General features: G+C 45.9%; 1 protein-coding gene across 6 annotated transcripts in view; it reads left to right on the top strand.

The window, feature by feature from the left end:
• The window catches only part of obscnb (obscurin, cytoskeletal calmodulin and titin-interacting RhoGEF b), a 625,157-nt gene that overhangs the window by 151,083 nt on the left and 446,749 nt on the right, over positions 1 to 27,325 (top strand). For all 6 annotated transcript variants that reach the window (XM_041184481.1, XM_041184479.1, XM_041184482.1 and 3 more), the window contains 2 exons: positions 15,312 to 15,465; positions 21,375 to 21,536. In XM_041184481.1, the coding sequence (XP_041040415.1) occupies positions 15,312 to 15,465; positions 21,375 to 21,536 (316 nt within the window). The remainder of the gene's footprint in view (positions 1 to 15,311; positions 15,466 to 21,374; positions 21,537 to 27,325) is intronic.

Genomic DNA, 27,325 nt, shown 5'->3' with positions numbered 1-27,325 from the left:
CTTTACAGCCTTCCGGACTGAATATTGAGTTCAACTATTTTAGATCATGAATTCTCTCCTCCATCCCCTTTCCAATCCCCCTTTTTTTTCCCCAATAACTTATATCGATTTTTCTTTTCCCACCTATTTCCATTATTTTTAAATGTATTTCCAATGATTGTTTTATCTCTACCTTTTAGCCTATTTCGATTCCTTCCCTTCACCCCACCCCCACTAGGGCTATCTGTACCTTGCTTGTCCTGCTTGCTACCCTTAATTAGCACATTCCTTAGAAAATATCACCACCTTCAACACCTCTTTGTCCTTTTGTCTGTGACATCTTTTGGCTATCTCTACCTAGCGCTGGCCTTCTATCCAGCTCTACTTATCCCCCCCACCCCCCACCCCCCCGGGCCTTAAACCAGCTTATATTTCACCTCTTCTACTTTTACGTAGTTCTATTGAAGAGTCATACGGACTCGAAACGTTAACTGTGTTCCTCTCCGCAGATGCTGCCAGACCTGCCGAGTTTTTCCAGGTATTTTTATTTTTATTCAGGTTTGGGCTATTGGTGGACACATAAGTGCCATGCAGTAACCATCTCCAACAAATAATGACAAGGGGCGTTGGTTAGATTCTTGCAACAGCATTACCATCACTGAATCTCCACCTTCCAACACCATTAACCAAAAACTTAACTGGAGCAGCCATATAAATACTGTGGCAACAAGATCAAGCCAGAAGCTGGGTATTGTGCAGTAAGTAATTCACGTCCTGACTCCCAAAGCTTTCACCACCTATGAGGTACAAGTCTGGAGAGGGGTGGAACACTTTTCAGGTGTCTGGATTAGTGTTGTTCCAACAACAGCCAAAAAGCCCAACACTATCTAGACAAAGCAGCCTTCTTCATTGGAACATCAAGCGGTTCAAGAAGACAGCTCACCACCATCTCCTCAAGGGCAACTAGGGATGGACAATAAAATGCTGGCCCAGCCAGCGAAGCCCACATCCCGTGAATGAATAAAAAAGAAAATCATCTACCATCATAAACATTCACTCCCCCCACTACTGGTTAACAGTGACATCAGTGTGCACCATCTACAAGATGCATTGCAGCAACTTGCCAAGGTTCCTTCAGCAGTACTTTCTGATTGCAGGACTTTTGCCAGCTAGAGGGACAAGGGCACCAGACCAGGGTACCAATGTTACAGTTAGGAGGTTTTATAGGATGTTTTAGCAATGTGTTTTAATTTAGAGTAAAATGGAGGAATGAAGGGGGTCATATGACCTGTTCTGCATTCTGCTGACAGTAAAGCTGGGTAGTTTGATTGTTAAAGATTAAAGAGGGGTCCATGTTGTTTTACTCAGAGGAAAGTGCATGGTGTTCATACTTGTGGACAATGGCAGAAACATCTGTGCTGACAGTGGATAGACTATAAGGCCTGGATTTTCACCGAGTTGGGATGACTCTGGAGCCCTTTAAAAATGGAGGCTGGACCAGATTCCAGGAATTCCGTCCCCATCCCCAGGGTTTCTAATATTCAAAAGCCCTCACCTGCACTTCTAACTTGGCCGACTCTGTTGCAGGGATAGGCATGTCCTAGTCCTTCTCAATTTCCATGGAGTCGGGCCAATTTTCAATGAGTCATGGTTCATGGCACCTCAGAGGTGTCGTGAACCATTGTCTGCATGAGGGGACCTTTTAAAGGGTAAGTTCACGAGGTCCTCCTCATGCCTCCATGCCAAGGTGTGCTCCCCAAGCAATCCCTATGACCCCTCCTGTCCCCATGCCCAGATATGCCAAGAATACATAATGAGGACTGGCTGAGTGCTTTGAAATCCATTAGAAATACCTGAAACCTGGAGAAAACATTGCTTGATTGACAGGTTTGGCTCTCAGATCTGTTCTGTCAATTTCACACTTATTTTTGTCCTATTTGCAATCGTTAGGTAATGGTTTAGATACCTGAATAAATCTATTAATATCATTCCCCTCTTTAAAATTTTAAATAAGAATTGATTTGGTTAGGTTAGGTTTGGGGTTTCAGGAACTCCCATAAATGTTCTGAGCACTTTGCGTTTGTAGAGTTGAATTAGACTGCTGGTACATACTCCTATGATTGCATGACTTGGAGGTAATAGTGACATCCTCTGTGACCTAAACTGGGTTTCTTTTATGCTTACATGAAAATATGCAATACTTCCCCCATAGCTGCAGAACCCTAATGTCACTTGCCTCACCTGTCAGTCTGGAATTTTCTATCCTGGAAACTAAAGGGTGGTAGTGGGCAGAAAAGTTGGAATGATTCCTGCTGGGCAGCGGGTTGGATGAACCCATGCAATCTTCCGCTTTTCAGCTCATTAATTGTGCATTAGCAAGGAGCTCATTGAATCTCATGGCAGGGATTCGTCCATCATGTCATCACCTCATGGGGTTGAAGGTCCTGTTGCCATATTTAAACAACACCCAGACAGACATTTACTCACTGCAGGCCAGGTGTTGTGTCATTCAGGTACTCCATGGCACTTGAAAGATCCAAATCCTCCACTCCATGGTTCAGCAAGGTCTACCTGGGGAGTTTCCTTTAGGCCATCCTTCTTTCTGAGAGATGGGGGCAGGAAGTCCTCTCACCTGACCATGCCGGCCTGAGAAGAGGTCCCTGGGGAGGTCAGCGCTTGTGGGAAACAAAAAAGGACCACTCTGCAGTGCAGGAAAAGGATGGATAATCTGTTACGTTCCACCAGAGTAAGTGAAACTTCTACTCACTCAAATCTGACACAGTCGTAAGTGCATCAGGCAGTCTAAGGGTTAGAGTCCACAGGGATATCGCACACTACCAGCAGATGGATATCAGCACTGAATGCCTGCCAGCCACTTTAAGATCACCATCTCATGTAAGATCCTGCACAAGCGGCGTCTTAATCCCTTACTGGGGAGGGCTCAGCAGACAAAACATGCATGCATGCCTCTGAACTGCTCTTTAATTCATAGTGCTCACAGTCAATCCATCTATCTTTATGCAGGATAAGATCTCCCACAACGAAATGGAGAAAGCGAAGACTGGAAGGGGGGACCCCAGAGTTGAGGACACCCTCCCCAATGAGGAACAGGCTGCAGAGCTGGATGGAGAGGATAGCGATTATTAATGGGTGGAAGGCAAACTTAGCCTCCCCCAAACAAGCCAGTGAGGGTGCATTAAATATGCATTAGCCACCTGCAGACAATGACTGTGAGTGACCTTTGGTGTAGGAGCCTGCCTAGTCAATCACTAATTATTTCTTCTCTCTATTCCAGCGACCAGCAAGAAAAGGCATAGGACATCCTCCAATAAGTCCCTCAGCCTCAGACCAGCTCAGATGATGATGCAGAACAACCATCTGATGAAGACCAATCACTGCTTCACCTGCAACTGCCACCAGTGCTGTTACATGCACCTTGGTGGGATTCAGTTCTAGAGTGGGCGCGGGTTTACAATCTGGCGGTCACTTCACAGACACAGGTTCCACAGCAGGTGGAGGCAGTGACAGCTGAGGTCTCCAACATTTGAAGGACTGCTGGAGACCAAGCCCCTGCTGAATCGGAGTCCAATGACGAGCCTCTGGAATCGGCCCTGAGAGAAATGTTGGAGATGCAGAGACAGGCAGGGGATCATCAGGCAAAGTTGTCAGAGGCCATCAGCAGACTGGAAAGAAAGTTGGAGGAGTCCATCCACGTTCTGTCTGATGTCGTGGCTCGGGCATGTGAGTGCATTGAAGTCTCCATAGGAAAGTTGGTGGCTGCCTTGGAGATGCAGGTCCAGCAGTTTCTGTCCAATTTGCACTCGGACCTGCACAACATCGCTCTAGTCACGGGTGTGTTCCAGCAGTGGCTAGCCGAGAGGGGGGATGGGGCACCTTGACTTCCCTCCAGGTGCCCCTTCCCCTCAAGTAGTCAGGGATAGGCCCTCAGGCATCCATAGGGAGGAAGAGGAGCACCAACCAGACACCCCTAGGACACTCCAAGGGTGTCCTGCCACTGCAAATTCCCTCAACTCCAGCAGGTCAGGCTGAGGAGGGTGCACCTGCCCTAGAGCAGGAGATCCTGAGCAGGCTGGGGTCCTCTAGGCTTCAGGCCACCAGAGGGCGCCAATCAAAGTCACCTCAGACAACAGGGCATACCAGTCAGCAGGCTGCCTCCACTTCTGCTGCACTCGTTTCACCAGTGGGGGAGGGGAAGAGGAGGTAATTTGTAGGGTAAAAAAAATTAATAAGCTTTGAATGCACAATCGTGACATGAGTGCTCTGTATATACTCTTCACTATTGTAAATATATTTGGCATTTATCCTTCTCCTAGTCTCAGGTATTCAATGGCTAATCGATGTGATGCATGGTCCTGTGTTCATTCAAGGGTCAAAAATGTACACCCGCAATGAGCTCCCACCTGGACCCTCAGTTGCATTAAGCTTCACACAAACTCATCACAGTGATTAGCCTTTATTTCCACATCTGCAACATTAACAAAGACACTTCATATGTGACAATAATGGCTGGACAATACATCTGTGACGCTTCGATCTCAGGCAGACAATTTTTATTCATTCAGGGGATGTGGGCTTCGCTGGCTGCACCAGCATTTATTGCCCATCCTTAGTTGCCCTTGAGAAGATGGTGGTGAGCTGCCTTCTTGAACTGCTGCAGTCCCTTTGGTGTAGGTACACCCACAGTGCTGTGAGGAAGGGAGTTCCAGGATTTTGGCCCAGCGACAGTGAAGGAACAACAATATATTTCCAAGTCAGGATGGTGAGTGGCTTGGAGTGTAACTTGCAAGTGATGGTGTACCCAACTATCTGCTGCCCTTGTCTTTTTAGATGGAAGTTGTCGTGGGTTTGGAAGGTGCTGTCGAAGGAACCTTGGCGAATACTTGCAGTGCACCTTCTCGATGGTACACACTGCTGCTACTGTGCATCAGTGGCGGAGGGAGTGAATGTTTGTGGATGTGCTGCCAGTAGAGCGGGCTGCTTTGTCCTGAATGGTGTCAAGCTTCTGGAGTGTTGTGGGAGCTGCACTCATCCAGGCAAGTGGGGAGTATGCCGTGAAACTCCTGACTTGTGACTTGTAGATGGTGGACAGGCTTTGGGGAGTCACGTGGTGAGTTACTCATAGAAAATAGGAGCAGGAGTAGGCCATTCAGCCCATCGAGCCTGCTCTGCCATTCAATATGATTATGGCTGATCCTCTATCTCAATGCCATATTCCCACTTACTCTCCATACCCCTTGATGCCCTTAATATCCAAAAAATTATCAATTTCTTTCTTGATTATACTCAGTGACCTGGCCTCTACAGCCTTCTATGGTAGAGAATTCCACAGGTTGATCAGCCTCTGAGTGAAGAAATTTTTCCTCATAGAGTCATAGAGGTCTATAGCACAGAAAAAAGCCCATGAGCCCATCGAGTTTGCATCAGTCAAACAAGTACCTAGCTATTCTAATCCCATTTTCCAGCACCAGGCCCATAGCATTGTATGCCATGGCATCGCAAGTGCACATCCAAATACTTCTTGTAAGTTGTGAGGGTCCCTGCCTCTACCACCCTTTTAGGCAGTGAGTTCTAGATTCCCACAACCCTCTGAGTGAAAAAATTCTTCCTCATATTCCCTCTAAACCTCCTGCCCCTTACCTTAAATCTATGCCTCCTGGTTATTGATCCCTCCACCAAGGGGAAAAGTTCTTTCCTGTCTACCCTATCTAAGCCCCTCATAATTTTATATACCTCAATCATGTCCCCCTCAATCTCCTCTGCTCCAAGGAAAATAACCCCAGTCTATCCAATCTTTCCTCATAACTAAAAGCTTCCAGCCCAGGCAACATCCTGGTAAACCTCTCTGCACTCTCTCTAGTGCAATCACATCCTTCCTATAATACGGATTCCAGAACTGCACGCAATACTCCAGCTGTGGCCAAACCAGCGTTTTATACAGTTCCAGCATAATCTCCCTGCTCTTATATTCTGTGCCTTGGCTAATAAAGGCAAGTATCCCATATGCCTTCTTAACCATCTTATCTACTTGTCATGCTACCTTAAGGGACCAGTGGTGGACATGCACACCAAGGTCCCTCTGATCCTCGGTACTTCCCAGGGCCCTACCATTCATCGTATATTCCCGTGCCCTGTTTGTCCTGCCCAAGTGCATCACCTCACATTTATCTGGATTAAAATCCATTTGTCACTGATCATCACATTTGACCAGCTTGTCTATATCCTCCTCACTATTTACCACCCCACCAATTTTTCTGTCATCCGCGAACTTACTGATCATCCCTCCTACATTCAAGTCTAAATCGCTTATATATACCCCAAACAGCAAGAGACCCAACACCTATCCCTGTGGAACCCCACTGGACACAGGCATCCAGTCACAAAAACAACCCTCGACCATCACCCTCTGCTTCCTGCCACTCAGCCAATTCTGGATCCAATTTGCCAAATTGCCTTGGATCACATGGGCAGTTACCTTCGTTATCAGTCTCCCATGCGGGGCCTTATCAAAAGCCTTGCTGAAGTCCAGGTAGACTACATCAAATGCATTACCCTTATCTACACACCTGGTCACTTTGAAAAATTCAATCAAATTGGTCAGACATGACCTCCCCTTGACAAAATCATGCTGACTGTCCTTGATTAATCTCTGCCTCTCCAAGTGTAGATTAATTCTGTCCCTCAGAGTTGCTTCCAATAGCTTCCCCAGCACTGAGGTTAGACTGACTGGCCTGTAGCTCCCTGGTTTATCCCTTTCTCCCTTATTGAAAAATGGTACCACATTGGCTGTCCTCCAGTCCTCTGGCATCTCTCCTGTGGCCAGAGAGGTGTTGAAAATTAATGCCAGCCCCCCTGCTATCTCCTCCCTTGTCTCACTCAACATCACTTGCCTCATCTCAGCCCTAAATGGCCTGCTCCATATCCTTAGACTGTGGCCCTTGGGTCTATACACCCCAACCAGGAGAAACATCCTCCCTGCATCTAGTCTGTCTAGCCCTGTTAGAATTTTACACGTTTCAATCAGAACCCCTCTCATTCTTCTAAGCTCTAGTGAATACAGGCCCAGTTGAACCAATCTCTCCTCATACGCAGTCCAGCCATCCCTGATTTCAGCCTAGGGAACCTTTGCTGTACTCCCTCTATGTCAAGTATATCCTTTCTTAGGTAGGGAGACCAAAACTACACAATACTCCAGGGCCAGAATTTTCGGCTCGGCGAGTGGGGGCAGGGCCTGCTCGCCAACGCGTAAAATGACGCGGGGTGAAGTTGGACGTGTGTCCCAACGTCGCTGCGCATCATTTAGATTTTCAGTTCTGCAGGCACACAGCCAACTTGGCTGCACGCCCGCCAAACTGTCTAAGGTCTATTAAGGCCAGTTAAATATCAATTAAAGTAATAAACTGAGCTGACTGTCCAACTTTAAGGTTGGCAGGCAGGCGAAGAGCCCAGGCGGCCATCACATTTTTCGTGGAACCTCATCCATGGGCGGAATGAGGTTTCATGAAGGGTTTATAAATTAAATACATCTTTTCATTAATGTTCATTGGCATGTACCAGCTCATGTGACACTGGAACAGCTTGGCTAGGGGCGTGGCAACTTCTGGAACACAAGTCTTCAGTACTGTTGCCGAATATTGTTGGGGCCCATAACCTTTGCAGTATCCAGTACCTTCAGCCATTCCTTGATATCACATGGAATGAATTGAATTGGCTGAAGACTGGCATCTGTAATGCTGGGGACCTCTGGAGGAGGCCGAGATGGATCATCCACTCGGCACTTCTGGCTGAAGATTGTAGCAAATGCTTCAGCCTTATCTTTTGCACTGATGTGCTGGGCTCCCCCAGCTTTGGGGATGTGGATATTTGTGTAGCCTGCTGCTCCCATGAGTTGTTTAATTGTCCACCAACATTCATGACTGGATGTGGCAGGACTGCAGAGCTTAGATCTGATGGGTTGGTTGTGGGATCACTTAGCTCTGTCTATCACTTGCTGCTTATGCTGTTTGTCATGTAAGTAGTGCTGTGTTATAGCTTCAGCAGGTTGACACCTCATTTTTAGGTATGCCTGGTGCTGCTTCTGGCATGCCCCATGATCCCCTGGCTTGATGGTAATGGTAGAGTGGGGGATATGCCAGGCCATGAGGTTACAGCTTTTATTTAAGTGCAATTTTCCTGCTGCTGATGGCCCACAGCCCCTCATTTTGAGTTGCTAGATCTCTTCAAAATCTATCCCATTTAGCATGGTGCTAGTGCCACATGTCACGATGGAGGGTATCCTGAATGTGAAGGTGGGATTTTGTCTCCACAACAGTTGTGAAATGGACACTGCTACCAATACTGTCAAGGACATATGGATCTCTGGAAGGCAGGATGGTGGGGATCAGGTCAAGTAATTTTTTCGTTCCTGTTGATACCCTCACCACCTGCTGCAGACCCAGTCTAGCAGCTATGTCATTTAGGACTTGGCCAGCTTGGTCAGTAGTCGTGTTACCGAGCCCCTCTTGGAGAAGGACATTGATGGCCCCCACCCAGAGTACATTCTGCACCCTTACCACCCTCTAAGTGGTGTTCAACATGGAGGAGTACTGATTCATCAGCTAAGGGAGGGTGGTACATGGTAATCAGTAGGAGGAATCCTTGCCCATGTTTGGCCTCAGGAGAAATGCTCATCAAGGTTAACGATTATGCTGATGCTATTGGACTGAAGTCTGTGAGTGGCCCAATTATTTGTCGCGACAAATGTTAGAATAGTTTCCCCCAAGTGTCCTTTGCAATGGCTTTTATTTTATGACAGGGAGTTTTTGTGTAAAGTAATATTCATCATTGAGCACCATAGGCTTTCATGCCTCCATGCAACCTGTAATCATCTGCGCATTTAAGCTATTCATGTCTTAGTTCCCACTATGACGCTGAATGATGGATGTTGGTTTCACTCAGTGACAATAGAAATGTCTGCTTCAGGTGAATGAGTGTGTGATGTCAGAGGTGTGTGCTCACCCTGATGAAGCCATCTACTTACATGTGAGGATCTTACTTTGCTCCTGAACAGTTGCCTAGTGGTGTTTTACGAGATCCTGCTATAAAGGAACAATATGCATCTCAATATGGAATTCATTGTATACCTGTGCTCTCATTGACTTAACTTACATAGAAAGGATTGACCTTTGTGAGCTAGACAATGTCAAAGTACTTTGATATTTGGAAGAAATATGGCCCACTCAGTATTGATACAGCAGTCAATGACAACTTCTTCCCAATCCTGCTGAGGACTCAGAAGAAGTGCCATTGCATTGTTTTAATAGCATTACAAAGTACTGCAGGACATAAACTTGGCAGGCTTTTGACCAATGCAGGGTCATGAATGTCTGTGAATAATAAAATCATGGTTCTGCTGAGCCACTTTCTGTGAGGACAATGCAAACATAACTCAGAGCTTTGGGTGTATGATGTAAAGTAACAGGTCACTCTGTCCTGATGTCTCAGTAGCAAGATGTGGCCTCTGCATTCATCTATGAGAGCTGGTGATTGGAGAGACGGTGCAGTCCAGATGCTGCTCCCTTTTGAGACAAATGTTTTTCCTGTTAGCACTGCCTTGCTAAGCTGTTGTAATACTGGCATGAGTGCATCCATGTGTGCAATGGATTTTCAGACACTTGAAAGTTCCCATGGCCACTGACATGTTGAGACCATGATTGAAACGACTGCACAATGTGTAGTTGCTTAAGGACGTGTGCTAATGGAGTATTAATCACATTCCTCAGTGGCCACATGTTCCCAAGGCTCCTGTACCTTCTGAGGATGACCCCATCGTTAGGGCAGAAGGTGACTTATGTTGCTTCAGTGATCATTGTAAGATTGATGACCTTTTCTGATATGTTAGTGCTGAGAATGAAGGTTTTGTTGTGTCCCCTGCATGAAAGCCTGAAGATAATTTTGACTGTGAACACTTGTCTTCACCTTATTCCTCTTGAAATCTTGTAGCTATGAGGTTGTCATGGACATGTCTGCCATGTCGTACCTATGCAACGGAATTCTCGTGGCTCGTCTGAATCCTCGCCCTCCTCAGAGCCCTTCTAAGTCTGCCTCGTCCGAAGAGCCATCCAGCTCCTCATTGTCTCCCTCTGGTAACACATCCCCCTTTTGCATACAAACATACGTACATAAGAACATACAAATTAGGAGGGATAGGCCACTTGGCCTTTCGAGCCTGATCTGGCATTCAATATGATCATGCCTGATCTGATTTTAACCTCAACTCCACCTTCCTGCCTACCCCCAGGAACCTTTCACCCCCTTGCTTATCAAGAATCTATCTACCTCTGCCTTAAAAAATTCAAAGATTCTGCCTACACTGCCTTTTAAGGAAGTGAGTTTCAAAGGGTCAAGGGCATCTGAGGGAAAAAAATTCTCATCTCTATCTTGAGTGAGCGACCCCTTATTTTTAAGTAGTGACCCCTAGTTCTAGATTCTCTCACAAGAGGAAACATCCTTTCCACATCCACTCTGTCAAGTGTCCTCAGGATTTATATGTTTCAATCAAGTTGCCTCTTACACTATTAAACTGCAGCGGATGCAGGCCTGGCCTGACCAGCTTTTCCTCAGTAGACAACCCACCCATTCAAGGTATTAGTCTGGTAAACCTTCTCTGAACGTTCCAACGCATTTACTTCCTTCCTTAAATAAGGAGACCAACACTGTACATAATACCAAAGATGTGGACTCACCAATACCCTGTATATCTGAAACATAAACTCCCTACTTTTGTAATCAATTCCTCTTCAATAAATGATAACATTCTATTAGTTTTCTTAATTACTTGCTGTACCTGCATACTAGACTTATGCAATTCATGCACTCGGACACCCAAATCCCTCTGTATCTCAGAGTTCTGCAATCTCTTACCATTTAGATAATATGCTTCTTTTTTATTCTTCCTGTCAAAATGGAGAATTTCACATTTTACTGAGCTTTGCCCACTCACCTAACCTATCTATAACCTTTTGTAGCCTCCTTATGTCCTCTTTTTTTAAATTCATTCACGGGATGTGGGCTTCGCTGGCTGGGCCAACATTTATTGCCCATCCCTAGTTGCCCTTGAGAAGGTGGTGGTAAGCTGCCTTCTTGAATTGCTGCAGTCCACAGTGCTGTTAGGAAGGGAGTTCCAGGATTTTGACCCAATGACGGTGAAGGAATGGCAGTATATTTCCTAGGTTGATGCCAGGTGGCCTGTCCGGTTTCTTTCCTGTTTTGTTACTTTGTAGTAGTTTGTTACAACTGAGTGACTTGCTAGGCCATTTTAGAGGGCATTTTAAGAGTTAATCACATTGTTGTTGGTCTGGAGTCATATGTAGGCCAGACCAGGTAAGGATAACAGATTTCCTTCTCTAACGGGCATTAGTGGACCAGATGGGTTTTTACAACAACCATGGTCATGGCCATGATCAGACTGTTGAACCTGATTGAATTATTAAATTCAAATTTCACCATCTGTTGTGATAGGATTCAAACCTGGGTCCCCAGAGCATTATCCTGGGTCTCTGGATTACCAGTCCAGCGACAATACCACTACACCATTGCTTCCCCTATACAGGGTGCAGCAAACAACGATGATGCGTGACACTTTCTGTGGTGAGTATTGGAGAGCCCAGCTTGACCTGCCCAAATATCGGAAGTGCATCTTTAAGAGGTCAACAGTTTGCTTTATCAAGAACCTTTTGGCAGAACATGCAGATTGTATCCCACCTCAGATGCACCCTTGTGGCCGACAAACAGGCATCATTAACCATGCCTTCTGGGAGTATCCCTTATCACCGAGGAGCCAACTCTCTAATGCCGAGGTCCCTCAGATACCCCTGGCTCCTGCAAGTGACTCAAAATGCAAGGGTCGTGTGAGCTCCTTGGGTACTTAGCACAAGCATACTGGATCTGCTTTCTGTGATCACAAATGAGCTGGATGTTCAGAAAATCTCACGGGTACCCGAGAGCACTCAAGGCCACTTGTGTGTAGTTGATGGTGTCCTGCACTTGTGGGAAAGCTGAGATTGCAACGAATCCCACAGCTCTGGCAGCCTGGCTTGCTTCATCCATGTGGAACTGCACGTAATGGTGAGCTTTACTGAAAAGGCCATCTTTCACCTTACTTATACATTTGTATGCCGCCGATTGTGAGATTCTACAAAGGTCCTCAGTGGAGTCCTGGAAGGATCCATTGGCAATAAAGTTCAGTGCGGCAGAAACCTTCAGAGCAACTGGCATTGTATGCCCTCCAAGCCTCTGCAGCATGAGTTCCTCATGGAGAATGTGGCAAATGTGAGCAACCACATCCCTGGACAAGCTAAGGCACCTGCGGCAATGTCTTTTGCTCATCTCCATGTATGAGTCTTCTGTAGAACCTTGGTCGTGCCAAAAGATTTTGTGGATTTGACCCCTCCTCAGCAGCACCTCGGAGTTCCTGGGCCCCACAGGCTCTTGGGCCCCACAGGCTCTTGACCTTCAGGGTGATGGTCTTCCTTGAGTTGTGCCAATTGACAATGGACCCTTCTCATTCTAATCATAGCTATCAACAAGGTAGCATTGCCTGCAGCCTGCATTCTCTACTCCATCTTGTATCTGTCAATGAGTACAATTGAGCAATCAGTGAAAGTTCCCCTTGAATTGTCTCCCTCTATATACAAGGCAGGAATTCAGTCTCTAGCCCTTGACCTGCCCTCAGTCTGCACATGGTGTACCAAGGCCACCCTTTGCAGAAAGATATTCTGGAGGATGACTGGAGGCTGAGCATTCCCCTCAAACATGACTACGCATTCACAATGAGGATCTCAATTAGGCTCAAAAGACCTATGTCCTATAATCCACAGTCAGGCTTCTGGTAATTGTCCTCCAGTGGCCTTGACAATAAATATTGATTCCCAATCTTTGCACTTATGTCATGACTGCAAGTATGGTGCCTTGAATGCTATGACCAGGATGCTGGAAACATTGAGGTTTGTAGGATCCATGTTGCCTCTGCACAGCAGCTCTGACCCTTGATTGTCTGACCCTACATCCATCCTCACATACTTCTCTATGGATCAGATGCCAATTAAAACCAAATGCACCACAGCACCTAGACCTAATGGATTGTTGCCTAAATGTGCAACATTAGTAAAGGACCCTGGATTCTAGCACTCCGCTGAGCCACGCTCTCCATGGTTTGAGCAGGAAATTTATAAGGTGCCCCTTCAATCGGCCCAAAATTGTTTGGCTGACCTCCTCCCACATTCCCTGAGGCCCCTCCCCAAATGATTTTTTCCAGCTTGTTTTTCAAACTGTGTCATTCTTAGGTGAATGTGAAAATGGTGCTGTTGACTTTGGTGAGTGAGGCCAGATTCCAACTTCCCCCTATCACCCAGCAAGTTCCTCCCATCCTCCTCCATACTCACTGCATCCTAATTCCCATTCTTCTTATCACTATCCAGCCTCTGAGAATCCCTGTCCTCCCCTCTAAACTTTTTAATTTTGATGTTCCTATGCTGTTTGTCGACATGGCCCCTCCCCTTCTCGAGGCCACATGCACCCATACTTCTCAAAGGTCCCCCATGAGAGCATCCAATACTCACCCATGATTTTTTAGCTACCGACAAACAGGATCCATATGCCTCCTGTGAACTTTACTGTGCCCTCTGCCTCACAATACCATGACTCAAACCCCAAGGACCAACTGCCTTCGGTGACAGGCCACGTCCTGCACACATACTGTGCACAACCGTCACTGCACACAGAGGCCACTCAAGACTGGGATCAAGACATGCATGTTACGCAGAGCCCTCTAACATTGCCATTACAGCCCCAGGACAGTCTTTTCAACGTGACCCAACAGTGTGGCCTCAGCCCTAGGACAGTCTCTTTGATAAGCCTCCAACAGCATGGCCTCAGTCCCAGGACAGTCTCCTCATTGTGCCCCCGACAGCGTGGCCTCAGCCCCAGAACAGTCACTGAATCTTCCATGGATTGTCTGATAACTCTTGGCCCAAGACAGTTTTTCACAACTCCTCTCTGTTCCTTGGCCACCACCTTGTCCCGTCTCTGTCTCACCCCTCCCCTTTGTGTTCCCCCACTCTCCCCAGTCCTGCCACCGTCTCCACTTTCCCTTCTTCCCCTCTTGTGTTCCACTCCCCTAGTCCTGCCTCTGTCTCACTCCTCCCCACTAGTCTTGCCTCCTGTGCCCAGCCTCAGCACAGCTTGTGCTACAGGCACCTGATATTTCACAGCTGCGGTCTTAAAGGAAGGCAAAAGTAGTGTCTACTGACCTCCAAGTCCTGGATGAACTGAAGCTCGCCAAGTGTGTGCCACTTATATACAGTCATAAAACAGATTGTTCTAATTATCCGCTGGCAGGGCACTTAATTTGGAGGGGGAACGTAATTCTGATGAGTTGGCCTTTTAATGAGCATTCATGAGATGCAAATGTGGTTCCCAACATAGATCAGTGGGAAACTTGACCCACCTTTAACTTGCCATCAAGGTCAGGAGAACAAAATGCCAAACTAATTTTCTGCCAGCTTTTTCAACCATGCCAAATCAAGTGCCATTACTTGCTAAGATTCCTGCTGGTGGGAACAGAAAATTCCTGCCATTGTTTAATATTTGTACCTATTCTTAATCTTACAGGTTACCAGGATTCAGTGCAATCAGATTCAATCGATACAGTTACTGCCTGTTTCATCAGGCAGGTTCAGAGCAGCATCTGTCACATGGTTCCAAAAATCATATCCCAGCATCGAGTGCTTGTTTTTCCTGCCATTAAGATTACTGAAAAAAGTGGCAACCTCGACAGATTTGAGTTTGAGCTTTACCAGAGACTGTGACAAATCTATCAGCATAAAAAAAACAGCAGCAAGTACTGCCAACCTAACTCAGTGGGGATAACATTAATCTAACCTGCCTTTTTTGCAGTGAGCTTGATTATACTTTCCACTGAACTTACACTTGTTGGTAATGTATATCACACATTGTTCTCCACTATTTTCAGCTTAATTGCTCCATTTCTGCTGACGGGTGGCTTCAAATTCTTATTCTTCACATGCACTGACTAATATTTTATATGTATTTTGTTTTATTTCAAATTTCTAGCATTTGCAGGTTTTTCTTTTTACTATATTTTTTTCTGAAAATAAATTAAAACTTTGACAATTTGGAAAGTCCAATCCCTAGAATTTATCTTGTAACCGAGAATGAAGGTTTTGATCGATCCTCAACTCACTATGGATCTTGGTGGCTAATTTTAAATAGTTTCCAGTTGTACATCTGTATCATTATGATTTGATTTTCTGCAGGATGATGTGGAGATTAAACCAGGGAAAGGATATAGCCTTATATCTAAAGGAAGGCAAAGAAGCCTGATCATTCACCGTTGTGGAAATGAACACCAAGCACAATACACATGTGATGCGGTGGATTGCAAGTCAACAGCCATGCTTACTGTCCATGGTACGTGGTTAGTTATTATTGTGCCACGATTTATCTTTGGATGCAAAGAGCTTTGAGCATTCCGGTGGGGCATGAGAAAAGCCATATAATTGCAAATGTGTAAATTTTAAAAAATATTTGTCCATTTCAGTCCGATTGAAACATGAGATAATAGGGAATTATAAAGTTAAATATTTTTACGTCGTTATACATTTCAGTATTTAGGGTGGGAAATCCCAAGAAATGTGCAGTCAACCTACTTCTAGTTGTTTCTCATTTGCAGTTAAAATGGACCCTGCATATAGGTGTGATACCAAACCAAAGAAATTGTCATTGTTTTGGTTATACAGAATCAACTACTGATTTGTCCCACAAACAGATTAAGAAATGGTTGGTGTTGATTGTGTTTAAAATGAAAGTATGGGCTATAGAGGTGGGCCGGGAGTTGGGAAAGGTCAGAATTTGGGTGGGAAGACATGGGGATGGAAGTTTCAGAGTCTTGCCAGGTATAAAAAGGTGGTGAGCAAGCAGGAGATTAGTTCTGGCTGGAAACTTCAGCCATTGTAAGTACTGGCGAGCCTTGACAAGGATGGTGCCACAGCCGGGACATTGGCCTAGACAGTGGGGAGAAGGGGAAAGTATGACAGAACTGTGGGGATATACTGCCAGTGTGGCATATCGACGCTGGCACTTGCATGGGTGGACGAAGGGGTGGAAGGAGGTTTGGACACTGAGTGGATCTAAATAACAAAGAACAAAGAAAAGTACAGCACAGGAACGGGCCCTTTGGCCCTCCAAACCTGAGCCGATCATATTGCCCGTCAACTAAAACATTTTGCACTTTCGGGGTCTGTATCCCTCTATTCCCATTCTATTCATGTATTTGTCAAGCTGCCTCTTAAACACCACTATCGTACCTGCTTCCACCACCTCCTCTGGCAGTGAATTCCAGACACTCACTACCCTCTGCGTAAAAAACTTGCCCCGCACATCTCCTCTATAGTTTTCTCCTCTCACCTTAAATCTGTGTCCCCTAGTAATTGACTCTTCCACCCTGGGAAAAAGCTTCTGATTATCTACTCTGTCCATGCCACTCATAATTTTGTAAACTTCCATCAAGTTGCTCCTCAATCTCCGTCGCTCTAGTGAGAACAATCCTAGTTTCTCCAATCTCTCCTCATAGCTAATAACCTCCAGACCAGGCAGCATCCTGGTAAACCTACTCTGCACCCTCTACAATGCCTCCATATCCTTCTGGTAATGTGGCGACCAGAATTGCAAGCAATATTTCAAGTGTGGCCTAACCAAGGTTCTCTACAGCTGCAGCATGACTCTTTTATACTCAATACCCCTACCAATGAAGGCAAGCATGCCATATGCCTTCTTGACAACCTTATCCACCTGTGTTGCCACTTTCAGTGACCTGTGGTCCTGTACACCCAGATCCCTCTGCCCATCAATGCACTTAAGGGTTCTGCCATTTACTGTAAAATTCCTGTCTGTATTAGACCTTCCAAAATGCATTACCTCGCATTTGTCCAGATTAAACTCCATCTGCCATTTCTCCGCCCAAGTCTCCAACCGATCTATTTCCCGTGTATCCTTTGACAATCCTCTTCACTATCTGCAACTTCTCCAACCTTAGTGTTGGCTGTAAACTTACTAATTAGCCCAGTTACATTTTCCTCCAGATCATTTATGTATACTACAAACAGCAAAAGTCCTAGCACTGATCCCTGTGGAACTCCACCAGTCACAGCTCTCCATTCAGAAAAGCACCCTTCCACTGCTACCCTCTGTCTTCTATGACCAAGCCAATTCTGTATCCATCTTGCCAGCTCACCTCTGATCCTGTGCAACTTTACCTTCTGTACCAGTCTGCCATGAGGGACCTTGTCAAAGGCCTTACTTAAATCCATGTATATAACATCCACTGCCCTTCCATCGTCGATCATCTTTGTCACTTCCTCGAAAAACTCGATCAAGTTAGTGAGATACGACCTTCCCTTCACAAAACCGTGCTGCCTCTCACTAATATGCCCATTTGCTTCCAAATGGTAGTAAATCCTGTCATGAAGAATCTTCTCCAATAATTTCCCTACCACTGATGTAAGGCTCACCGGCCTGTAATTTCCTAGATTATCCCTGCTACCCTACTTAAACAATGGAACAACATTGGCCATTCTCCAGTACTCTGGGACCTCACCCATAGCCAGTGAGGATACAAAGATTTTTGTCAAGGCCCCAGCAATCTCCTCCCATGCCTCCCTCAGTACTCTGGGGTAGATCCCATCTGGCCCTGGGGACTTAATATTCTTCAAGACGCCTAACACCTCTTTTTTGATCTCAACATGATCCAGGCTATCTACACACTCTTCCCTAGACAAATCGACCGCTAAGTCCTTCTCTTTGGTGAATACTGATGAGAAGTATTCATTTAGTATCTGTCCCATTTTTTATGGCTCCACACACAGGTTCCCACCTCTGTCCCTGAGTGGGCCTATCCTTTCCCTGGCTACCCTCTTGCTTTTTACATATGTATAAAAGGCGTTGGGATTTTCCTTAATCCTGGTTGCCAGTGACTTTTCATGACCCCTTTTAGCCCTTCTGAATCCTTGCTTAAGTTTCTTCCTACTTTCTTTATATTCTCCATGAGCTTCGTCTGTTCCCAGCCTTCTAGCCCTTACGAATGCTTCCATTTTCTTCTTGACTAATCTCACAATATCCTTCGTATTCCAAGGTTCCTGAAACTTGCCATGCTTATCCTTCATCCTAGCAGGAACATGCCAGTCCTGACTTCTTATCAACTGACGTTTGAAAGCCCCCCAGATGTCAGTTGTTGATTTGCCCTCAAACATTCACCTCCAGTCTAGATTCCTCAGTTCCTGCCTAATATTGTTATAATTAGCCTTCCCCCAATTAAGCACCTTAACCTGAGGACTCCTGTTATCCTTATCCACCAGTACCTTGAAACTTACTGAATTATGATCACTTTTCCCGAAATGCTCCCCTACTGAAACTTCGACCACCTGGCCGGGTTCATTCCCTAATACCAGGTCCAGTATTGCCTCTTCCCTAGTTGGTCTATCTACATATTGTCTCAGGAAGCCCTCCTGGATGCACCTTACAAATTCTGCCCCATCCAAACCCCTAGCGCCAAGTGATTCCCAGTCAACTGTCGTACAACTGTGATATTCCCCTCAACCAGCTGTGCAACTCCCCCACCTCTTCTACATCCCTCTCTATTCTGCCTGAAACATCTAAATCCTGGAACATTTATCTGCCCATCCTTCAAACAAGTCTCTGTAATAGCAATAACATCATAGTCCCAAGTACTAATCCAAGCTCTAAGCTCATCTGCCTTGCCTGTTATACTTCTCGCATTGAAACAAATGCATTTCAAACCCCCAGTCTCACTGTGTTCAGTAATTTCTCCCTGCCTGCCCTTCCTCTTAGTCCTACTGGCCATATTCACTGGTTCCCAGTCATTTATTTCACCTGCTGACCTATTGCTTCGGTTCCCACCCCCCTGCCATTATAGTTTAAACCCTCCCGAGTGACACTAGCAAACCTCGCAGCCGGGATATTGGGATATTGGTGCCCCTCCAGTTTAGATGTACAGGTCCCACCTGCCCAGGAAGAGATCCCACTGATTCAGATATCGGAAACCCTCCCCATGTTCAAGAAGGCTAGCCAATAGGTGTGTTTTCACAGCAATCCACACAGTTAGGCTGTGAAAACGATAGGAGTTGGGCCCATCAGAGCATTTTCCCAGGTCCATGGTGTCATTGACTGCACGAATATGATCGTCAAAGCTCCCAATGACATGCCTGTAGCCTTCAAAAAAGGAACTGCTTCTACTTGTTTAATGTACAATGGGCCTGTGACCACCACAAGTTCTTCCTCCTGGTGTGCGCATGGTTCCCGGGAAGCAACTGCGATGCCCATTTACTCAGGCAGTCCTAGATGTCAGACCTTTTTCAGACCATCCCCCTGCGCACCTGCAAGGATAAATACTGGGTGACAAGGATTACCCACTGAAGGTGTGGTTGCTGATACCTGTGAGGAACCCTAACACTGTTGCAGAGGAGAGATGCAACACCCTCCGTGGCACAACTGAAGCAGCCATCAAGCAGGCCATAGGGCTTCCGAAGATATGGTTTGGATGCCTGGATAGATCTGGCTGAGCCCTACAGTATGCCCCAGCATAGGTCCCTCTTTTCATTGTGGTGTGCCATTCCTGTGGTGTTCCCGAGGGGAGAGCAACTGAGCAATGAGGTGATCATGATGCGTCCTCTGATGCTTCAGGGATAGAGGAAGAATGTGACCAGGCGGGGGATGCTGAGGAACCCGATTGGGATCACAGCAAGGCGCCATTCTATATGTGTAAGGGATCCTCGGGATGCGCTCATACAGTAACAGTTTATATGATTCTTACTGACAGATTCCTACAATCCGGGAAAACTTCATCACCCTGCAGCCTGGTGCCGCCTTGTTCAATAACCTTACCATTTACCTATTTAGGTTGGATGCTGTGGCCTCAGGAATGCCTTGACCGCACGTCGTTTGTGTTCCCACCCCTTAAATCCTTTGATGGAGCCAGGATGCTCCTGAAGCCCAAACAGTTCCCCCAAGAAATGCAAAGAGAACTCAGGCTTTGGTACATCAGAAATTTAATGGTGTTATAAATATTTTCAAGGTTTCACGTATCCAAAAAGAAGTAACCCCTGAATCCCTAGTGCAGATAAGTGGTCTTCTTAAAACTCCTCCATGTGCTACTATGTGTTGCTCCCACCAAGCTTTCTGCTGAAGTAGATGCAGACTGCTGACCTAGCTGGCCTGTGGCTTTGGATAACCCTGACCCTCGTCCCCTGGCTGCCTGAGGCTTGGAAGGCCCTGACACATTAAGAGCCCCCTGCACAATGTAGAAGTTTCTTTTGTTGCTGCAGCTGAGTGAGGCACTGATGTTGCCAACAGAGGAGCCAAGGAGCCTCTGTCCATATCAGGGGCGCTTTGAGAGGAGCCCTCAGATGCTTTAGGCAGCCGCTTCTCCTCCCTTTCAGGGTGAACTGTACCTCCCGGATCACCCGAGGATCTGAGAACCTGACGCTAGTTCCAGGTGCCTCGTTCCTCCTCCTTGCCAAGCCATTGTTGCACAAAGTTCATGGTGATGGTGATAGTATGTAAATCCTTGCACATCTCTGCTATTCATTGAATGGTCTACTGGATATGGTTCTCCATGAGGGTGGCCAATCACTGTGGAGGAAACCATGTGTGCATGTGGCAGAAATATGGCAAAATTCATGGCCTGGATCGACTTCTCCATTATCCGTCCATGGCTGCGCATAGCCTCTAGAAACTCAGTCAGGTGTTCCCTCACCTCTTGCTGCTATCTGCAGCTTTGCTGATGACTCTGGAGGCATGTCATCAGCCAGAGGCTTTGCCAGTGATGCTCACACCCCATAAAAGAATTAAATTTTTTAGATGTTCTACAAAGTACCTTGCACTGCAATAGATGCAGAGCTGAACCCTTTCGTGCACTGAGGTAATCCAGCCCCACTTGCAATGCATGAATTCATAAAGCTATTGCTTTTCATCACTGTGCAGTCTTGACCAGTTAAGTATTTAAAAATAATAGTAGCTGACAAGACAGCTATATGCATCATCATCATAACTTGCTGAACATGTTAGAGTGTTTTCTTCTCCCAGTTAAATCAAGGTTGCAACAAACAGTTACAAGGAATGAACTTGCTTTTAAATATCACCTTATCACCTTTCATGCCTACAGGGTGTTTCAGAGTGCTTCACGTTAAAATTTACTTGATTGGTGTATCCACTGTTGTTATGCACACAAATACATAACGTTCAGCAGAAATATAACTGTCCTTGAAGAGATGTTGTTCTGACTCTTTGATTTCTATTTTTTTTAGCTCGCGACATCAAAATAATCAGGCCCTTGGAAGACCTCGAAGTGATTGAACAAGAGAGTGCTGCCTTCTTATGTGAAATCTCGCATGATGAAGTCGATTGTCAGTGGTTAAAGAATGATGTAAAAATTAGGGCTGGGGAAAACGTGAAAATTCGTCAGGAAGGTAGATTTTTTTTAGTCTGATTTAATTTTATTTTATAAATTATTTTAACGTGAACTTTGTTAGAATTGGGTTAGGCTATTATTCAAATGAACAGTTCCAATAATAAAGTTCAGAGGGAAATTGAAAAACAAATAAGAGAAGCAAAGAGTATAAGAGACTGCAGCTAACATAAAGGGAATCTAAAAGTTTGCTATAGGTATATAAATAGTATAGGGTGGTAAAAGGAGGAGTGGGGCTGCTCATGAAGCCAAAAGAGGATTTCCGCATAGAGGTAGGTATGTGCCACTGAGGTACTAAATCAGTATTTTGCATCTTCTTTGCTAAGGAAGAAGATGCAGCCCAAGTCATGGTTAAAGAGGAAGTAGTTGAGACACTTGGAATGTTGGCCTTACAAATGGAATGTTGGCCTTTATTGCAATGGGAGTGGCATATAAAAGTAGAAAAATCTTGCTACAACGGTACAGGGCAATGGTGAGACTGTTGAGAATATGGTTTTGGTCTCCTTACTTAAGGGATGGATATACTTGCATTGGAGCTCAGAGAAGGTTCACTTATTGAAACATTTAAGGGCCTGGGGGATGTTTCAAGATAGATGCTGAGAGGACGTTTCACCTCATGGGGGCGTCAAGAGCTAGAGGGCAGAATTTAAAAATAAGAGGTCTCCCGTTTAATACAGAGATGAGGGTGAATTTTTTCTCTCAAAGGATTGTTGGTTTTTGGAATTCTTTTCCACAGAGAACAGTGGAGACTAAGGCCGGAATGTTCTGTTCTGGAATCTAAGTTCGGTGGCAGGCAGAGAATTGGGAGTGATTGCTGCTGTGGGGCTGACTATGCACGATCTTGCACTGTTCAGCTCATTACATATGCATCCACAGGGAGCTTGCTGAATCTTGTAGCTGGGATGGGGCAGGAAGTTGTTGTCCCTACCATTACCTCATGGGATCGAAGGTCTGGGTGCCATATTTAAAGGGCACCCAGAGAGCCATTCACTCACTTAAAGCCAAGAGTCCCTGATTCTGGCGTGACCAGATTCACTTCTCTCGCATTATCAACATAGTGATTACTCAGTAATTGCACATATGCATGATTAAGCACTGACTATCATTTGTGAGTATGTGGCCTGGGCATGCAAGCTATTACTTGCAGCTCACCATATTTTAAGCTCTGAAAATGTGTTAGTGAGGTCATTGCATCTCCTGCTTTTTCCCTGATGCAAAGAGTACTCAGTGGGAGCTAAAAATGCGATGTGAGTGGCAAGGAACACTAGATACAGTTTCAGGGTTGAAAGAGTGAAGCTCTACACTTATTAACAGTAAAAAACCAGAGGTTTCCCTATATGTTTGGAGAAAAATGTGGTGGGCATGTCCATTCGTTAATGGCCTTCCTTGTTGATTTGTCACTTTGAGCTAACATGCAGGTGAAGGCTGCAAATAAGGAGGCAAAGAGCAAGTTAGCTTTGACTGCTAGAGAGATTTTGTGAGGATTTAAGAGGTGTGTGTGCAGTTGACTGAAGCCTTTATCAGACCTCACATGGAGATTTGTTTGGCCTGCTCATCTCCTTATCAAGGGTTGCAGTAGACCTTGCATAAAGGGTTTGCAACCAAAGTGTATTGGACCTCATTGAAGGATCAGTGTCTTAGTCCACGAGGTGAGAGAGAGTAGAATAGGCCTGTGTGCTGGACTGTGCTGGGAACTATGAGGTTATCCATGTGAAGTATCAGCAGCTCTAACAGGGCTATGCAGGGTCCATGTAGAAAAGATATTTACCTCGGCTAGGGTGTCCAGAATGACTGATCACGGCCTCACACTAACACTAAGGCCATCTCAAAGTGCTTGCTACTCAGCAACCCATAATGCAGGTGAGGCACTCTCAGGGAGTGGATTTAAAAGTAATCCCAAAACTTTTTGGTATAATAAAGATGTCATGGGATATGGATTTACTGTGGGCGAATGACAATTGGGGGGCAGGAACACGATCCTCCCTTATCAGTCTGAACGGAGGAGCCAAATGGTGTTCTCATGCTGCTCCTGACTCTGCGCCCATCTATGTGGTTCTGCCTGAAAGAGCTCTCTGCCTGGTCTGCGCCCCCATTGGGAGCAGAGGGTGACATGAGCACATCCCTGCTGAGGTAAGATTTGATATTACTTCCAAGTTTCCATGCACATGGACTTTGTGAGGGGACAGGAAAAATCTCAATACTACATACAGGTGTCCAAGGTCATGGGAGAGTGGAGTGCTTTGTATATTTAGCGCTAGGGCTCTGTATTTGAACACAGTATGGCCCATGCAAAGGATCAACCCACCAGCAGGGCAGATGTTAAGTAGTGCAATTTAATTTAGATGACTTAATGGTATTGTCGCTAGATTAGAGACCAAGGGTAATACTCTGGGGACCTGGATTTGAGTCCTGCACAGCAGATGGTGGAATTTTAATTCAATAATAATCTTGAATTAAAAGTCTAATGACGACCATTACCCATTGTTGTAAAAACCCAGCTGGTTCACCAATGTCCTTACGGGAAGGAAATCTGCCTACATGTGACTCCAGACCCACAGCAATGTGGTTGACTCTTAATATGCCCTCTGAAGCCACTCACTTGTATCACAACAGCTACAAAGTCACAAAAATGGAATGAAACCGGACAGACCACCTGGCATCAACTGAGGCACCGGAAATGACAACGGCCATCTCAGCCCTGTGACCCTGCAAAGTCCTCCTTATTAACATCTGGGAGCTAATGCCAAAATTGAGAGAGCTTCCTCAAAGACTAGTCAAACACAGCCTGACATAGTCATTCTCACGGAATCATATCTTATAGAAAATATCCCGGACACCACCATCACCATTCCTGGGTATGTCTTGTCCCATTGGCAGGACAGACCCAGTAGAGATGGCACAATTGTATACAGTCGGGAGGGAGTTGCCCTGGGAGTCCTGAACATCGCCTCCAGACCCCATGAAGTCTCATGGCATCAAGACAAACATGGGCAAGGAAACCTCCTGCTGATTACCACATACCGCCCTCTCTCAGCTGATGAATCAGTACCCCTCCATGTTGAACACCACTTGGAGGAAGCACTGAGGGTGGCAAGGGTGCAGAATATACTTTGGGTGAGGGACTTCAATGTCCATCACCAAGAGGGGCTCAGTAGCACCACTACTGACTGAGCTCCAAGCCCTAAATGACGTAGCTGCTAGATTGGGTCTACGGCAGGTGGTGAGGAAACCAACAAGAGTGAGAAACATACTTGACCTCATCCTCACCGATCTGCCTGCTGCAGATGCATTTGTCCATGACAGTATCAGTAGGAGTGAGCACCGCACAGTCATTGTGGAGACGAAGTCCTGTCGCCACGTTGAGGATACCCTCCATCGTGTTGTGTGGCACTACCACCATGCTAAATTTTGAACAGATTTAGCAACTCAAGGCTCGACATTCATGAGGCGCTGTGGGCCATCAGCAGCAGCAGAATTGTACTCGAACACAATCTGTAATCACATGGCCAGGCAGATCCCCCACTCTACCGTTACCATCAAGCCAGGCGATCAACCCTGGTTCAATGAAGAGTGCAGCAGGGCATGCTAGGAGCAGCACCAGGCATATCTAAAAATGAGGTGCCAACCTGCTGAAGCTATAACATAGGACTACTTGCATGCCAAACAGCATAAGCAGCAAGTGATAGACAGAGCTAAGCGATCCCACAACCACAATGGATCAGATCTAAGCTCTGCAGTCCTGCCGCATCCAGTCGTGAATGGTGATGGACAATCAAACAACTCACTGGAGCAGGGAGCTCCACAAATATCCTCATCCTCAATGATAGAGGAGCCTAGCACATCAGTGCAAAAGATAAGGCTGAAGCATTTGCTACATGTCTTCAGCCATAAGTGGATGAGTAGATGATCCATCTCGGCCTTCTCCGGAGGTCCCCAGCATCACAGATGCCAATCTTCAGCCAATTCCATTCGCTCCACGTGATATCAAGAAATGGCTAAAGGCACTGGATACTGCAAACTCTATGAGCCCTGACAGTATTCTGGCAACAGTACTGAAGGCTTGTGCTCCGGAACTTGCCGAGCCAAGCTGTTCCAGTACATATAACACTGGCATCTACTTGGCTATGTGGAAAATTGCCCAGGTATGTCCTGTACACAAAAAGCAGGGCAAATCCAACCCGGCCAATTACCACCCAATCAGTCTACTCTTGATCATCAGTAAAGTAATGGAAGGGTTCATCAACAGTGTAATCAAGCGGCACTTGCTTAGCAATAACCTGCTCACTGACGCCCAGTTTGGGTTCCGCCATGGCAACTCAGCTCCTGACCTTAGTATAGCCTTGGTTCAAACATGGACAAAAAGAGCCGAACTCCCAAGGTGAGAGTGACTGCTCTTGACATCAAGACTGCATTTGACCTAGTGTGGCATCAAGGAGCCCTAGCAAAACTGGAGTCAGTGAGAATCGGGGGGGGAAAGCACTCCGCTGGTTGGCGTCATACCTAGCACAAAAGAAAATGGTTGTGGTGGCTGGATGTCAGTCATCTCAGCTCCAGGACAGCACTGCAGGAGTTCCTCAGGGTAGTGCCCTCGGCCCAACCATCTTCAGCTGCTTCATCAATGACCTTCCTTCCATCATAAGGTCAGAAGGGGGGTGTTTGCTGATGTTTGCACAATGTTCAGCACCATTCGCTACTCCTCAGACACTTAAGCAGCCCATGTCCAATGTTGGCCTTCATTTCAAAGCGAATGTAGTATAAAAACAAGGAAGTCTTGGTAAATCTATACAAGGCACTAGTTCAACCACACCTAGAATACTGTGAACAGTTTTGGTCCCCTTATCTAAGGAAAAGTATACTGGCATTGGAGGCAGTCCAGAGAAGCTTCACTAGATTGATCCTGGGTATGGAGGGATTTTCTTATAAGGAGAGGTTGAGTAGGTTGGGCCTGTACTCATTGGAGCTTAGAAGAATGAGAGGCGACCTTATTGAAACATATACAATTCATAAGGGGCTTGACAGGGTAGATGCTAAGAGGTTGTTTCCCCTTGTGGGAGATTCTAGGACCAGAGGGCATAATATCAGAGTAAGGGAGCACCCATTTAAAACAGAGATGAGGAATTTCTTCTCTCAGAGCGTGGTCAATCTGTGGAATTCTTTACTGCAGAGGGCTGTAGAGACTGGGTTGTTAAATATATTCAAGGCTGAGATAGACATTTTTAATTAGTAAGGGAATCAAGGGCTATGGGGAAAAGGCAGGAAAGTGGATTTTAGGTTAATCAGATCCTCCATGATCTCAATGAATGGTGGAGCAGACTTGATGGGCCAAATGGCCTACTTGCTTTTGAATTATCTTCCAAGTGACCCTTTCTCTCAGACGCCTTCTGCAAGGGTACACTTCTAGGGTTTCAAACTCTCCTTCCGATGTACTGTACCCTGGATCACCACGTGCATTCAAGCTTTGCCTTTCACGCACTGTTTCAGATAATCAGCCGTGACAACAGAGCACCACTGCTTCACAAGGCCATAGAAAGAAGTCACCAACCTTTGGCTGTCTCCTCAGATCTTCTGACTCCTTGTAAGCTTATTTTGCTTTAAGTCTGCACCCTGCAGTTATCTCCCTTTAAGCTTAGAGCCTCTCTGCCCTTTACTTTCACTTCCACTGAACAGGATCTTGTTTAGATTCCTGTTCTTCTCCCTTGACTTCACTGTCTTCCTGGGATCTTTCTCTTGTTCATTCCCTGGTTTTGGGACTTTTCATTCTTTGGAACCTGCTTCCTGCAGTTTCCTCTC

This window comes from Carcharodon carcharias, chromosome 3 (assembly GCF_017639515.1).
Source record: "Carcharodon carcharias isolate sCarCar2 chromosome 3, sCarCar2.pri, whole genome shotgun sequence".
NCBI lineage: Eukaryota > Metazoa > Chordata > Chondrichthyes > Lamniformes > Lamnidae > Carcharodon > Carcharodon carcharias.
Note: the sequence above shows the minus strand (reverse complement) of the source record. Positions and strands in the feature narration are given on the sequence as shown.